Source organism: Notamacropus eugenii, chromosome 1 (assembly GCF_028372415.1).
Source record: "Notamacropus eugenii isolate mMacEug1 chromosome 1, mMacEug1.pri_v2, whole genome shotgun sequence".
Lineage (NCBI taxonomy): Eukaryota > Metazoa > Chordata > Mammalia > Diprotodontia > Macropodidae > Notamacropus > Notamacropus eugenii.
Genome location: NC_092872.1, coordinates 698,836,016 through 698,853,488, shown reverse-complemented (window position 1 = coordinate 698,853,488; position 17,473 = coordinate 698,836,016). Strand labels below are relative to the sequence as shown.

The following is a 17,473-nucleotide window of genomic DNA, read 5'->3' as shown; positions in this document are numbered from 1 at the left end:
CCAGAAGAGACTCTGAGTAGCCATTAAGAAGCACCCCCTCCTGCTCCAGCTTTGAAAACCCAGATATTGGTGTTTCTGTCTCTGGTAACTATGTATGTATGTAATGGTCAGACAGCTGGATCTGTCTATTGACCTGTGATGCATGTATTGCTTATAGTCAGACAGTTAGAAGCCATGTCTGCTGGTCTTTATTTCTCTGCTTGTATTTTCTCTGTTGGTGAATGTAATTAAAGTAGATGGTTGACCCCTCAAAAGTTGCTTTCCTTTTAGAAAAGCGCATCTAAGAACCTGTGCAGCAGGCTCTCCTGTGTATGCTGGGGTGCTTACTGCTACAGTTGGCAGAGAAACTTTGACCTGCTCTATTTCTATTTGGGGTCAGTTCACTTCTCCTCCTGTAGCTATTGGGCTCTTATTCCCAGGGACTGAACACGTTAATGAAGGATTTTATGTGACCAGCCAATCAGTGTTTGTTCACTGTAGCTAAAAACTCACAAACTCAGGGCCCTCCAGTCTCAGCATCTGCTACACCAGGAATTACAGGCATGTGCCCCTGTTTTGTTTTGTTTCTTAAACCCGCCTGTTTTTTAAAAACCTTCCTGGTTTTTTTTAAACCCTGCCTGTTTTTCTTTATGAAAAGGGAGAATTAAGGGTAAAAGGAGGTATAACGAGAAATAGTTGTGATATAAGAAACAAAAGCCATCATTAAAAAATTTCTTTTGAATCATGGCCACCACATCAAAATGAAACATTTGAGTAAAGAACTTCAATAGATACGATGCATAATTGTTTAAAAGTGAGAAAACCATACCAAAAAATAATTTTAAAAAAACCCTTCTAATCTGAGGAACAGATCCTCTGGGGTTAAGTCCCATTTATAATGTCTATATGTTGTATGTACAGTTGTTTGCATAGGACCTCCCCCATTGGAATATGAACTCCTCGGGCAGGGACCGTATTTTTGCCTTTCTTTGTATCCCCCGGTATTTGGCACAGTGCCTGGCACATAATAAGTACTGAATGACTACTTGTGGATGGATGGAGAGATAAATGTTGGTTGCTTTGAGGGTCTTCCTGGTTCTCTAAGAAGTCTCCAGTAAGTTTTATAATATCTTAAAGTAAAAACATCACCCCTCCTCTCACAGGGATGAACTCATTGGGCAGAGTGTCTTTAGGTTTTGCTGAGCTATTTTTGCCAGGAGTAAATCTCTTTTCTATCCAAGCTGGTTTTAGTATACCAGAGATCATGTCTTCTAAATACCTTTTTATTCCAACCCCCATCCATGGTATCTAGTAGGACACCCTATACACTATAAAGGCTGAAATGCAAGCTGATTGATCATGGAAGGTTCTAAACAATGGAAGAGTCATGTCTGTTAAGGCAGGACTTACCAATGTATGTTGGAATATGTGTATTAAGAGGAGCTGGGGGAGGGGAGAAAAGGGGAAAAAAAGTTAAGCAAATTGTGTCCTATTATGGAATTTTCTGTACTCCATACTCCCGGGTAGTGATGTAAGCCACACTGCTCTCCTCCAAGACTGCCCCTGAAATGCTACCACAGATATGCAAAATATTCTCCCAGGACTTCATTTTCCTTCCAACCTCAGCTATGGCCCACCCTACCACAGCCAAGTCTGACGGAAAACCAAATGAGGATGTTTCCATGTCAGCCAATCCTTTAAAAACAGCAGGCTATAAACTGGGTTAGCTGTTCTCTAATCTACAGCCCAGACTTCTCATTTGTCTACAGCTCCCATTCATTTTGAATACATGAATGAATGAATGAATTATCCCCCCCACCCTATACAACATGCTGGGGTGTGTGTGCGTGTGTGTGTGTGTGTGTGTGTGTGTGTGTGTGTGTCTCAGGGAGACACAAAGAAGGCTTTTGCTACTCATTTCTGGGGGATATATTAGAGGAAGGCACTGGCAAACTAGCATAGGTCTAGCAGAAGGGACTAGAACCTGGGCCATTTTAGGATCAGAGGAAGGGTCTAAAGATGTTTAGGCTGAAGAAAAGAAGATTTAAATGGGACAGGATGGCTGCTTTGACAGGTCTGTTTGACCTGGGAAACCCTTCTCTGCCAAGTTTGACCTTAGGCAACTGACTTCCTTTTTTCTTGGCCTCAGTTTCTTCATTTGTAGACTGAGGAGGTTGACCTAAAAACCCCATAAGCTTATGTCTAAGCCATGGGCTTTGCCCTTCGGGAGTTTGACTACCAATGGCAAGACAAACACAAAACCAAATCCAATATGGAGAGCCCTTGTGGTACAATGGAAAGAGTGGTAGCCTTGGAGTCAGAGTTCCTGTATTCAAATCCCATATTTTCTGTGTGACCTTGATGAAGTCAACCTCTCCATGCTTCAGTTTCTCCCTCTGTAAAAGGGAGTGGGACTTGGTGAGTTCTAGGATCCCTTCCATCTCTGAGTCATGATCAGTTAATTGCCAACTGAGCGTTACAAATCATGAGTGGATGACAATGGTGCACTCTTGCTGAGTGTTTTGAGGTAAAAATCAAAAAATCATTTCTTATCTTTCTTACTTTGGAGAGTAATTGCAGACGAGATAGACTGCATTCTCCCACATGTCTCCCCAAACATTTATCCTCCTGCAGGTGTTCACAGCACAGCCAACCTTGTTGGTAGTTGCCCAAACTATCTGGAAAACAAACAAACAAACATGGTGCATCTGTTAGACTACCAAGGAGCAAGTCAATACTAGTGATGATTTGTCCTCTTCTTGGGCCACCTTGCAAACAGGTGGCCAACAAACATATGATTGACAGCACACTGAGTGGGGCAAGGGAGGTCCAAGGAGTCTTTGCATCCTCCCCTACCTTTCACAAGTATTTCAAATTCTACCATTAGAGATCTTCCTCTTGAGTTCTAAAAGCTTTCTGGTCTTGAATCTCTTCTGGTAAAAGGAAAATACCCCTGGGAATGGCAGTACCTTCACTCCTCATCATGAACACCTGAGCAGGTCTAGCTAAGGTCTAAGCAAGGGGGTGGAGGAATGAGTCACAGGATAGTGAAAGGTACCAGAAGAGATGTATAAGGCTACGAGGCCTTCATGCTTCACATTTTTACTATAAGGTTGGCTCTGAACTTGAGGTACAGAATAACAAAAGAAACTAAATTTTTTAGGTCAGTATCAATAAACTTAGGAAGGAAGGAAGGAAATAAGCATTTATTAAACTCCTACTATGTGCCAAATACAATCTGTAATGTATTTACAAATATTATCCCATTCAATCTTCACAATAGCCCTGGGAAGTAGACGCTATTATTATCCTCCATTTTACAGTTGAGGAAACTGAGGCAGAGAGAGGTTAAGGGACTTGCCCAGGGTCACACAGCTAGTAAGTATCTGAGGATACTTAGAATACTTGGATACTTGGAATTCAGATCTTCTGGACTCTAGACTCAGTGTTTTATTCACTGAACCACCCCGCTAACTCTGTGCCAAGGAGTCAGGGCTGATGCTACTATACTTCAAATAGTCATCTGTCCTTAATATTCATTTTTCTGACAATAAATAGTGTTTCAACCACTCACTCACCGTTGTTAGTAGGGGTTTCCAAAATTTCTCCCAAAATATCTGTTTTCATTTTTCTGTCAGACGATGTGTAGATATTATATGGTGATCTGTATTAGCTAAGATAGCAGATATTTTCTAGCTCCTTACCTGGGTATAATGAGTGCACATAGGTCCCGAGCATCTCTCTGGACACCAAGGGTTGCACTCATGGGGGTAAGGATATGTGTAATCTTTGACTTCATCATACCACGACTGGACATGGAATGCTGGAGAGCGATACCTGTGGAATCAGAACTATTTTGGTGACAATGTAGAAAACTAAGGTATTAGTTACTTTGAACATGGATTCATAGAATCACAGAATTAGAATGGACCTCAGCTCTCTTGGCTGGACCGCAACCCAAAGCATGAATCCTGTTTTCAACACCTAAAATGACAAGACAACTACCCCCTGCCTGAGGACCCTAAGTCATGCAAAACTTACCACCATATATGGAAACTCATTCCATCTTTGGATTGCTCTAATAATTAGGTAGTTTTGTGTTCTTGTTATTAAAGATGATTTATAATAAAAAATTAATTAATCATGATTAATATTGTTTCATTTTTAGATAGCTTTTTGTTAGATTAAACTACAACTTGGCTCCCTATAATATGCATCCCCTGATCCTGGATCTGCCTTTGGGGGTCAGTTAGAACACATGCAATCCCTTTTATACATGCCAACTCTGCAAAGACATAAAGACAGCTATCCTATTCCCACTAAATCTTTTCTTGAGGCTAAACATCCGAGCTTTCAGAAAGGAAATACCTTCAAACCCCAAGCAGATCATGTCTGAGTGCTGGCTGAGGGCAAGGTTCTCTGAGAAAAGCCCAGGAAAGAAGATTACTTTAAACAAAATGAGGTAAAAATTTTGTAACAGTTTCCACACTTTACTATCTATTATCAGCCAGAGAACGGAACTGGGGGGAGGGTATAAACTCCCATTTGTCCCCAGAACCCCCTCTTTTTATACAATACAAAGTAAAAACAATGTAGAAACAATGAGAAATTATTTGCTCTATAGAAAGTACCCTTGGGAAAATAGGAAAAAAATTCCCCTCATCCCATTAAGAAAAAGAAAAATGAAAACAATTAGCATCAAATAATTCGCTGGTGGAAAAAAAGGCATTGAGTAAGAGATAAGAGCCCTAGGTTCTCATCCTGGTTCTCTCTTTCATTTGATGTGTGAACTTGGGCCCTTTCTGTTCCTCATTTTCTTATCTGTACAATAGGAGGATTGGACAATACCATAGACTGAGACCCAGAAGGGGCTTTAAAAGAATTTGGTTCAACCACTTCATTTTGCAGAAGAGGTAACTGAAGCCCACAGGGATTAAATGACATATCCAAGGTAATGTAGGGAGCTGTAATTAGCAGATGATCACTAAGACCCTCTCAGCTCTAACGTTCTATAGTTCTAACTCCAAAGGGACATATCACATATCACAGCTTAAAACAAACAGTCAATGCCATGTTGCCAAAAAGACAAGAAAAAGAAAAGAGCGTCACTGAAATATCTTTAAAAATACCCAGAAGGGAAAAGAAAAATTTTCAGAGGGAAACACAGACAAGCAGGACAGTTTTGAAAGTAGCATGTTGAATTTCTTACATATTATTTTAAAAAGCAAAGTAGATTATATAAATTTGTGGTTTCGTATAGAATCCTTTTTTTCTGTTCTATTCCCTTTTCTTGGTGCTCAGTTAGTCCAGAACAAAAAAAAAATTAAGACACAGCTAAGAAACCTCACTAATGAATAATTAATACTACTCAATTTCTTTATATGGTATCAAGAAGCTAGGTGAAGACTGAGAATTTAATCAAGTTTCTGGAAGCTTTCTGATATCCACATCTCTATGTCATACACACACACACACGCACACACACGCACACACACACAGAACTTTTACATTTTCCTCTGTACTCTACAGGTGGAGTCCCAAGGGAAGAACCAGACCCTGTTATTGTACCCTGGTCAGGTAAGATACAGCAGCTGAGTTATTCTCAGCAAAAATTGGTGGAAATCACTCATGTTAGAGTGCTGAATTATTCCATTTGCAAGGCTGGCACCGATATCTTACTAGGAAAGAAAATAAACTGTATGCAAATCTTGAAAGGTGGAGGTCTATGGCCAGCAAGTATAAATCATGTGATTTCAATAAAGGAGAAACTAGAATAAGAAATGACCATTTAAGAGCCATGTGGTAAACCAGGCGGTTTAGAGGTCATGTAACAATGACTGCTGGGCCCAAGAGAACCATGGTGGTGGTCAGCGATGCTTCCAAAGACATTCCATCTCTGCAGAACGCCAACTCAGAAAAGTGAGATACATACTGAGCTTTTAGGCAAACATCAGTTCCCTTCTGGACTGCCTCTTCTCCCAAGATTCAAGACCGTCTATTGATTCTAGATAAGAACATCATGAGACTTTGCAACGTGAGTTCCTTGAGAGCAGACACCGCATTTTTGCCTTTCTTTGTATCCCCAGTACTTGGTACATAATAAATGTTTGCTGAGGCTCATTGATTACCGTTGTGATAAGACACTTAGGATTAATTGTAAAAAACTTGGGCAAGTATTCCTCATCTCCAAATGTGGAATCCATGGACAAAATTAGACTCTAGAACTGGAAATGGGGAGGAGGAGACAGAGGAAGGGAGAAATAACATTTGAGCTTCAAAAAAAAGCAAATCTCTAACCTATGTTTTTTAAAAATTCCAACTGGAAAAGGTAGACTATAAAGGAAAAATACTGACGTATTCAGTGCCTGGTCTTTTCAAAGCCCTGCACCAGGTTCTGAAGGTGATTCCAAGTTCAGACAAGCTCCCCACAGAATGTCCAATGATATGAGAGGTTATGCAGAGGTTATGGGCACAGATCACCAAAACACCCAGAATTTTCTAAGTGCCTTAGAGAATTGCCAAGCTCAAGAACAGTAAAGGGTCTGAAAGGGACCATAAGCAACTAAAGGGGAGGGGGAATTAAGGAAAGCTTCCTGGAAGAGATGTTATGTAAGTTGGGTTTCCAAGGAGGGAGAAGGATTCAGCAGTTGAAGAGAGAGGGAAAAATATTCCAGAGACCAAGAATAGCACAGGAAAAATGGCAGAGCACAGGCAATTTTCATAGAAGCAAAGCTAGTCCCATTTGGCTACCCAACTGGTGCATACACAGAGTAGGATCACAGATTTAGAGCTGAAAAGGACATTCCAGGTGATGTAGTTCAAACCCTCACTTTAGAGATGTGAAGGTTACACAAAGGTAAAAGCTGACCCCTAGGTCCTCTGATTTCTAAACCAATGCTCTCTCCATTGTAGTAATATAAGGTTATAAATTTAGGATGGTAATCTTTGTCATCTCTCATCGCATTAACATTCATTTAATCATTCTACTTAGAGGAGGGAGATTCCTCCCCCAGGATCTACAACTATGAAACTAACTCAGCCCTTCCCTGGAATGTTCCTCTTCCTGACCACAGCAATAAAAGTAACATCTCTCCCCATTTCCCATCAATTAGTGTGACTTCCAGTAACACATTCATGATGAAATGGTTTACTGTATTTGAAGATCAACCTGAAGACACAATGTGAGCAGGGAATGTACCAAGAGATGTTTCCCAGTAGTACAAATGGAAAGTACTGGGTCATTCTCTTGACCAACACCATTTGATGTTAGTAGTACCATCCCACCCCTACCCCATGGCCATGTGACAAATGGAAGCCAATGGAAAGACCCACATACAGATCCAATCCTATAATCTTTGCTTCATCAGTTGCCTGGATTAACCATAATGGGAGTTCATAGAAACTACATGAATGATGTTTTCTGGTTCTTACCTGCCCCAGTGGACTGCCAGGTTCTGGCCAATCGACACAAGGAGGGTGGCAGGTCCATGTTCCCAGATACATTCATGGGCCCAAGATGCTGCTGATTTTTCCAACTCATCATCCCAGGTCTACATGAGAAAGAAAGACCGAAAAAAAGCAAAGACAAATGGCAGTTATTGGTGAGATCAACAAACCATCCAACCCAAGGGTGAAATCTGGTCTCCAGAGAAACCATTTGATGTAGTTTGTTGGACCCATTTTTAGCTGCTCCAACCAGAGAAGTTCAATATTGTCATGGGTAGGTAGTATTTCCTAAAATAAGCAAAATGGATGAGGTAGGCTGCCAAGAGACAACAGGGTTCAGCAACAAGCAACATATTTCTGAAATGAAAAATGTGCTCATTCTCTCATTCCATCCCCACTCACCATGTGAACTGATAGATAGGCTCCTGAAGCATCTAGACCTCAGTTTCTCGTCTATAAAATAAGTGGTGGGACCAAACAGTTCAGAAGCCTAAGAATCTAACTCCAGAATTCCATTACCTTTTATAACTCTCATTGTTCTCTTTTTACAAGTCAGAGTCCATATACTACCACATCTACACATTTGAAAGGAAAGAAGCTGCCTTTTAAAAATTTTTCAAAGGGAAAAATAACGATTCTAAATAAAGTTGTCTTGATGGAAGAATACCAGAGTTAACAACAAACCACTCCCTTATGGTGCGTGAGATCTTGAAAGTTAGTACCAAAGAAATCAGTCTTGGATTTGTTAAGGCACTGGTCCGCATCCTTACATACTGCCAGAATCTGCTGTGGTTTGGACAGGGGCCTAGGCAAAGAACAGAGACCCTAAGCTAAAGATAAGTCCGGGGCTATTCTCCTTCTCCAAGAAGAGTCGGAGTACTCATAATTCATCAGGAAAGAAGATAATGAACAAACTCAGCTGAGGCTGTTTCTCGTCCCCAGAGAAGACTGCTATATGTGTCTTTTGGCTTAAGGTAAGTCAATTGCTTTGAGTCATACACAGCTGGATTGTTCAGGAGAATAAAACACATAACATTGGCTTTTGGAAATCGGACCTACAGGGCAACGTCACCAGGCTCTTGCTGTGGTAAGGGTCATTTTCTAAGTAGCTAAAGAAGATTACAGGGTTTTGAGTGGGAAGGGATCTTAGAGACCATCTAAGTGTAACCCCCTTCATTTTACAGGGAGACCCAGGGAATAAGTGACTAGGCTAAACTATGGAGCAGAACCTGGATTCTAATCCAGATGTTTGGGGTTATTTTTTACCTCCAAATAGAATAATAACAAGGAGAAGGAAGAAGAGGGAGAGGAGAGGGATGAGGAGGAAGATAGCAAATTGAATGTTTACCAAGCAATTTACACCTATTAGCTCATTTGATCCTCACAATGATCCAGTACTTAGTGAAGTACTTGGCACATAGTACACATTAATAAATATGTTTTGATTGACTGAACCCTGTGAATTAGGTGCTATTATTATCCACATTTTACAGGTGAGAAAGTGACATGTCTAGTTGGTAAGTATCTGAGGCAGGATTTGAACTCAGGTCTTCCTGACTCCAAGTCCAGCACTCTATGGGCTATGCCCCTTAGCTGCCTTATCCAAATCCAATGCTCCTTCCACTACACCAAGCTTAGTAGTTCTAAGGGATGCTCTTACTCTCCTGAGAGGGCAGTTGCCAGAGCCCAGGGTATAGGATTCCCATTACAGCTGGAAGGAAGCCTTGTTAGAGATGCTTCATGTAAGAAATACATACCTCTTAGGTTTAGCTTTGTGACTTCCAAGTCATTAGTAATGGGTATAAACAGAGGTTCACTCTCCTCTACTTTTTCAGGCATTTCCCAACCAAAGTATGAGCACTCATGGATTTAGATGAAATAAGTGAGATGTCCAAGATCTCTTCCCTAAATGCCTGACCCTACTCAATCTTCAAGGCTGAAATCCCCTCTCTTGGACTCTCTGACTGTCAGGGCTGGCAAGGTCCTTAGACATTACCTGATGGAATGAACAAGATCCCTGATGACTCTGTGATCTGGGTTTGAATCCTAGCTTTGCACTTATTTCCCATATGATATTGAGCAAGGCATTTTTTCCTTGATGGACTTCAAATCTGTCATCTATGAAATGAAGGGGTTGTATCTCTAAGGTCCCTTCCAGCTCCAAAACCCTAGGTTCCTAATATCTCCCCTTGTTTTATAGAATGAAGAGAGGTAGGGGCTTGCCCAAGGTGAGTGGCAATAGTGGGTTTGACCCCAGGTCTCCCATCTCCTGACTCAGTTGTTCTCTCTACTATCCCATACTGCCTCAGATTTAGAGATCCATTCATTAGAATGTTTCCAGTTACAATCAATCTCACCTATTCACTGTTTTTCCTTCCTTTCTTCCCTGTTATTCACTCATTATGCAATCATTTTGAAACAAACCAAAGCCCAAAGTCCCAGGTACAATGAAGACCCAGCCATGAGAGAGGCATCATGGCTTAGGGAACTGAGAGTCAGCCAAGGCTTAGGTTCAACTGCTAACTAACAAGCTGGGTGACCATGGACAAGTCCCAGTTTCTTTAACTGTAAAATGAGGATAATAATACCTGTCACCCTCAATTCCCACGTTTATTGGGAGAATCAAATGAGACAATGCCTGTGACATGTCTTGCAAACCTTAGGTCATCTATCAAGGTTAGCTACCATTCTTCTAAATCCTTCTAAGGATTTCACCTTATACTAATCTGCTTTCAATCTAGCAAAATATACCACCTGTCTATCTATTAAATATACTTCCCAAAATGATTGAAATCTTCCTCCAGTAGGGTCAAGCAAGCCATTAACCTCCAATCCATTCATAGATGGGGGACTTATGCAAAAATGGAAATCCCTTCTGAAATCCCAAGAGGAGGGTGGAGTCTTGGTTCCTTCACAACTGGTTGAGCGAACCTTAAGGCATTTTAGAAACTGCTGTTTATTTTTTTTACTTTGGCTCGTTATCAAAGTGGACTTTGCTGACTTTTGGCCACAGTCCATAACCTTCACTACTGTTCCTGAGAAGAGCAGAAAAAAAAAAAAACTAATGAAATAACCTAATAAAGGAGAAGGAAGTGAAGGGACTTGAAGGGTATTTTTGGTCTTGGCAGACTTCTAGCTTGAGAATGTACAAGAAGAAGGAGACATCTGGTCTATAACAAAACCTTGTCAAAGGGGAACCATGGGATTCCTTCTCCACTGCAAACCCATTACTTTCACCTAAGCAAATTAAAGAGCATCCTGAGCCATTACTGTCCCTCCCTTCTTCCCTGAATAGCTTAATTCTCACCTTCTCCAGGGTGCTTAACCTAACTAAGCCAAACCTTCTGATCTCAGCTTATTTCCAGGTTTGTTAACATCTTGTGTCTGTATTATTTAACCAAAATATTAACTTGGGAATTTCTGATGCTAGCTGTGTGACCCTGGACAAGTTACTTAACTTTTCAATTCTCTAGGTAACTCTCAAGGATGTTAGTAGATACTTAATATATGCTTGCTTCTTTCTCTCCTATCTCTAGCTTGACCTGATCTTACTAACCAGTTGCTAAACTCTCTAATTTCTAGCCAGAGAAGGACTGGTTGTGCTGGCAAATTCCAAGTCCCATCACAAAGTTCCTGTAATCCTCTATTTATGACATACTGCTCTGTGAGCTCACTTCCATTTCTGTCTGGTAGAGCATTTTAATAAGTTTTTAAGACTCATCTTTTCTGACTGCGACCTTGATTATGAGCTTCCAAGGGTAGGGACTCTGTCTGGGTCGGTCATATGGCTTCTTATCCTACACACACCCAGCACAGGGACCCAGAACAAAGGCCTCGACACATACTTGCTGAATGAGTGAGTGAACAACCTGGGGAGGATTTGTCGAATGATTATGCTTTTAAAAAATCTAACTTTAACTACCTCAAGTAGCTTTGATGGTGACTATCTAAATCCAATATATTAAATCCCCTAAATTAATCGGATCATCCTTGGAATGTTCTTCTACCTTAACCCTGAGCACGTACCAGCCCTCTCTAGGTTTGGATTTCCTAGTCTGTAAAATAAAAGAATTGGGCCAGATGATAGTTCTCTTTTAATCTAGGATTGTGCCCAAGATTCCTTTTGAGTAAGTCAAGTCAATAAGTATTTATTAGGCACCTCCTATGTGTCGGGGAAACAAAGAAAGGCAAAGATAGTCCCTCCTCTCCAGGACCTCATGGTCTAATGGTGAGGAGGGGGGAAGATGATACATACATACATACATACATACATACATACATACATACATACATACATACATCACCACTTGTACAAACAGGATGTTGGAGGTAAGCACAGAGGGAAAGCTGAGATCAAGGAGGACTGGGAAAGGCAACTTCTGGTAGAAGTAGGATTTCTTCTAGGACCTAAAGGAAGCCAGGGGAGTCAGGTGATGGAAATAAGTGGGGAGGGAGAGAAGAAACATTTGGCTAAGGCTTAACTACTTCACAAATCAGCAGCTGCATTTCTGGAAGTCTTTTTCTTTTATCTTTATCAGCAGAAACAAACCCCTGGAAGCTGTGTAGCAGTGAAGGAGCCCTGAATTAGTCAGAGGGCCTGATTCAAATTCCAGCTTTCCTCCTCACTACCTCTTTGTCCTTGGGGACCCTCTCCCTCTCTGGGCCTCAGCTTCCTCATCTATAAGACTAAGGGATTAGACTGTTTGCTCTCTAAAGGTGGTGCTGGGGACAGTGCACGAGATTTGAAGTCAGAGGGCTTGTGTTCAAATCCCAGCTCTGTCACTACCTGTGTGGCTGTGGGTAAGTCAATTGATTCCTTTGGACCTCAGTTTCCTCAGCTGTCAAAAGTGGGAAGTAGATGACTTCTAATGTCCTTTTCAGCTCTATATCTCATGATTCCCTGAGTTTTCTGCCCATACCATTAACAAAGGGTACTAGGCTGCTCAGGACCATCTTAGGACCTCTTAACAGTAGGATACTTCAAAAGTTTTGTCAATAGAAACAGAGGATTCAAAACAAAGGATTCAGGTTCCAGGCAAGGCATTAAAATATAACCTAGAGTGAATAGAGAGACACAAAAAACCAATTACGACCTTAGCAAGTGGCACTAATTTATAGCAAACTTCTTTCTTCATGGTATTTAAGCTTCTCTTTAGTGCCTAAATCCTCCAGGAAAAACCACTAGAAAAGGGAAAGAGAAAAACAGCAACTGTTCTCAATAAGCCATCCAGGGAACACTGTAGAGTCGGGGCGGGGTTAGATCCTCTGGCCAATGAAAACATCTTTCTTGTGGGGACTTCTATTTCCTCACTCAGAATCTATCCAGGATGATTCTTCCTTCCCTAGACCACTGCCCATTATCATGGTGTGAACTAAAAATCCTAAGGATCCCTGCTTCTAGCTGATGAGACCAGAATGACTAATACTTAAGACGGCCAGACATGGAGCTCAATACAGCATTCACTCTGTCTTTACTTTCCTGTTTTTCCCTTTCCTCTTCATGAAGCAAGTTTTCCTAAGACATATTTCAGTAAGACCTACCATACACTGTCAGGAATCTCAGGGCCAAAAAGAAAGGGAAACAAATTTTAATTAAAAAAAAGAGCAAATGAGACTTGGATGGGGCCACCAAGTCACTTCTCCTCTGTCTGATTCTCATTTTCTCCATTCTCCAGGTTCATTCTGGGGGTGGATGAAGAGCAAAAGGAACAGCAACTGGAAACTACGGTAAGAAGCCCAGAATTAAAGGGAGGGAGGGAGGAATGCTATCATCATTCTCTGTGCCTCAGTTTCCTCATCAGTAAAATGAGGTTGTACTTAATGTTTTCTAAGGTTCTTTCCAGTGCCAAGACTGGGTAATTAACCATAAGGGATAAGATGGGAAAAAAGAAAGATCACCAAGCAAGGATCATTATAATTTTCATATTCAGAGGTGAAAGTAACATAAGAGCAAAATATATCATGAAAATATGATTAAAAGAAAAAAAATCAAAAAGGCACCAAAAAAAGAGGGGGCTTCAGTGTTACTGAGCAGAAGGGAGGAGAAGAGAGAGGCAGTCAATGGCGTCAGATGCTTAGAAGGAAAAAAAAAGGTCATAAGTTGACATCGAGGTCATTGGTCATCTTTAAAAAAAACATCTGCAGAACAGCTGGAAATGGAAGAAAGGAAGCAGGGCGTCCCTCCCCCAGCTTTTCATCCTTTGCTACAACACACACTTACCATGTATTCCATGTTTGAGGCTGATGGGTAGACCTGACCTCTCAGTTTATTGTGAAGCATCAGTATCTCCTCCCTGTCTGCCCTGGGGATGGCTCTCTTGCCTCTGGAATGAGGCTGGTCATTCTGGTATTTGCTCAGAAGCTTCTCCAAATGAGTGGCATTGGGCAGGAAAAAACCCTGTGTTTGACATATTAAAAACGCTAATCCCAGGGGTACAATACAAGGCAGGGTGGGACTCATGGTTGAATTTTATAGCAAGAATTGGAATGATCCTATGCTCCGGTGTTGAGGCAATACTTCCAACAGCCGTCTTCTCGAGAGCGGTTAGAGTGTTCTTAACAGACCTGGAATTAAACAGAAGAAAAAGCAGTAAGGAATATAGGTTAGCATTAATCCAGTCTGCTGTCCTGGGAAGGACTCCTGGTGAGGCAAGACTGCTTAGGTTCCAAAAAGACGCCAGGGCAAAAACGCTAATCATTCCATTTGTCTCACATTCTCTTGACCTCATATTTGCTAGTTTGAAAGGAGGTTTCCTACTTACCCCAGATGACCCATCATTCAATCTATCATCTCAGAAACAACTATGCCATGAAGCAAGTTTCTGAAGGAAATTTGCCCAGGGATATGACTAATGTGATTTCACCCGAGGGAAAAGCTCACCCCTGGGTTCCTCCACAAACCAAGGCTCCAAGCCAGGTGTTCTTAACCTCTCTGGCACTCTAGTACCAACCCTAAAGCCTATGAATCCCTTCTTAGAATAATGTTTGTAAATAAAATATATAGGATGACAAAGGAAGCCAACTAAATTGAAATATAATTATCCAAGTAGTAAAAACCAAACAAACCCAAGTTCACGAATCCCAGGTTATGAACCCTTTCCTGTTCCAACCCATTGAACATAGGAGTTATTTTAGTGAATTAGAACTATACAGGAAGACAAATATGAAGTAAATAAAGAGAGATATCTCAGTGAGTCCTGTCCCAGAGAAGATTAGATAGGAACATAAATGGATCTGTGTAAAGCAATCAGCATTGAACTTGGATAGCTTTGAAAGGGTCCACAGTTGAGGCAGAGTCTGAAGAGTACTGAAAAATCAGTCATCATTCCCTCTTACTAATACTAAGTCTATCTAATTTGCTTGATAAGATTATCAATATATTAAGAGAGCTATAGATGAGTTCTATTTCACAATCCCTTGGATATTCAACCCAGTCTCAACCTCCAATTGACTTAAGCTTTGACTAATTTAGAAATAATGTCTCGATTGGTTTGTTTTATGTGTCTCTAACTGTACTTTGGGCAGCTAGAGGCACAGTGGATAGAGTACAGGCCTGGAATCAGGAAGACCTGAATTCAATCTGGCATCAGACACTTACTAGCTATGTGACCCTGAGCAAGTCACTTAACTCTGCTTCAGTTTCCTCATCTGTCAAATGAGCTGGAGAAGAAAATAGCAAACTACTCCAGTATCGTGGCCAAGAAAACCTCAAATGGGGTCACAAAATATTGGATGTGACTGAAAAATGACTGAATTGAACAATGTACTTGTATAATATTATACATGCCCATGTGTAGTACCCCCTTCTGGGCTCCTCTGTCAATGTACACTCATATTTGCTGGTAAAGTACCCGGACAATGGCTGCTACCTGGATGTTTGCCAACGTATTTTCCATGAACAATCAGCCAGTACTCTCAATTAGCTCTTAGCAAAGGCATTTGCTCAAATGGCATAAAATACTCCTCCCCCCAATAAATCGGAGGCAGTCTCCCACATGCATAAAGCATCAGTAGGAAGACCTGGTATAAACTTAAAAAGCACAGTGGCAGTGAGGCACAGATGTAGGAAAATACACATTAAAGTAAGGCCTGAAAATCCTTCCTCTCTTCATAGAGTCTTCATGCAGCTCCTCTTAGAACATCTTTGCTGGATGTGTTGCTTGGCTGGATTCCTGGGGTCTGCTCTGCTTCATAATCAGCTCTCTTCTCTGGTACCAGGTGTCTGGTTTCTTCAAGGTGTTTCCTCCCTTGAGTGATTTTCACTGTATGTCTAGAACATGTGCCTCTGCTCCATACAAGATAGGGTGACTCCCACAAGTCAAATCATTCCATTTCAAAGCAACATGGCCAGGTTACACGAGAAAAGAAATTCCCTTTTCCCTACTCAGCTCAAGAGGGATTCCTTAGGAGTCAGGTTCCTCCTATACTGGTGACTCAACCTGATGAACTCAAGCTGCTGCATGGGTTATCTCCCAACGGGCAAGATATCATGATCAAGCCTTCATGGCCAAGGAGGGATGGAGCTAGAAATCCTCTCCTTTCCACTCCCTGCAAGGATCTCCACCACAAAGTGCTACCAAACCTAGATTCCCTTGGAACTCAACTGTCCCTTTGGCTTAGCTATTTATTTTAAGCCCTATTTGTTCGATGAGAAATCCATTCAATTGTTCGATGAGATTGATCCATTTAATTCTGTCAGAGAATGACTTCGAGGTGTAGTAGTTGAGGCAGAAGCAAAGAAGTTCAGAAGTCAAGATTAATCTAAGCCTAGGACTTTCAGTGCTTACCTGAGTGTAGCTGAGTTCATATATTCCAAGGGAATTAGCACATAGGCTCTCTTTACAATTAGTTTAATATTTTGTTAATCCTTCTGATTACATTATGAGCTTTATAGGCTAAGAGTTAGTCAAAGATCAACTCTCTACAAGTCTTATCCCCTTTTAAACTGTAATATCTCTAAGATCAGACATCATGTCTTATATAACTTTTTATCTCTCCTGGGATTTAGTAATGTTTTTATAATGAATCAAAGAAGCTGTGTGACTCTGGGCAAGTAACTTAACTCCAGTTGTCTCAAAAACAAAAATATCTAAAGTCACTGAACTGGCAAAGATTGAGACAAGATAAGGATACAAAAGGCAAATAGAATAAGTGTGGTATAAAGAGGGGAAAAATGAACTTGGAACAAGAAGCCCTGGGTCCAAGTCCCAGCTCTGCTACTGACCCATTATTTAATCTTGGGTAAGTCACTGCTCCTCTATATAAGCCTCAGTTTCCTCCCATGTAAAATGAGTAGGTGGAACTAGATCAGGGTTCTTAACCTTTTTGTGTGTCACATACCTCTTTGGCAGTCTGGTGAAGCCTAGAAATCCCTTCTCCAAATAATGTTTTTAGATGCACACAATAAAATACATAGGATAACAAAGGAAACCAATTATATTGAAATACAGGTGTAATCCCCCATCCCCATCCACACTCATGAACTCCTTGAAATCTATACATTGACCCACTGAATAAGTCCTAGACTAGATTTTCTTTGAGGTTCCCTTCAACTCTGACATTATGATACTTTAAACTGGGTCTATAATCCAAAGGAATAATGAGCAGAAAAGGTTTTAAGAGATGATGAACTGGGGCACACAGGAGAGTAAGTGCTACTAAGAAGAGGAGCAAGGCATGCTGACATAGTTGAGGAAAAAAACTGAGTCATGGGAACTCTCCAGCACAGGGTTGGTGGTGGGGAGGGGAAGGGTCAGTGAGAGAAATGTCCAAATCCCCGAGGTTGTAACTGTGACAGATATAAATAAACATAATCCAAGCACACTGTGTTTGGCACTACATTTGGACAACCTTCCCAGAAGTACCGCTTTTTGATGTAATATTTCTGGGAATGATGGGAAAGATGCACCATTCTTTCCAGTATTCCTTTGGAATCCCAGTTAATCTGGCAACATTTTTCCAGAATATTCCTAGACTTTTCTTTTGAGTTATTCACTCTACTGAAAAATATAAATGTTTAAAAACAAACATGACATGCAAAGTAGAGATG

General features: G+C 41.0%; 1 protein-coding gene across 1 annotated transcript in view; it reads right to left on the bottom strand.

The window, feature by feature from the left end:
* The window catches only part of CRISPLD2 (cysteine rich secretory protein LCCL domain containing 2), a 79,559-nt gene that overhangs the window by 42,969 nt on the left and 19,117 nt on the right, over nucleotides 1-17,473 (bottom strand). Inside the window, exons 2-5 of the mRNA XM_072636219.1 lie at nucleotides 13,646-13,989; nucleotides 7,411-7,529; nucleotides 3,684-3,816; nucleotides 2,542-2,657 (exon numbers count right to left, since the gene is read on the bottom strand). Coding sequence (XP_072492320.1) covers nucleotides 2,542-2,657; nucleotides 3,684-3,816; nucleotides 7,411-7,529; nucleotides 13,646-13,885 — 608 coding nt within the window. The 5' untranslated portion in view covers nucleotides 13,886-13,989. The remainder of the gene's footprint in view (nucleotides 1-2,541; nucleotides 2,658-3,683; nucleotides 3,817-7,410; nucleotides 7,530-13,645; nucleotides 13,990-17,473) is intronic.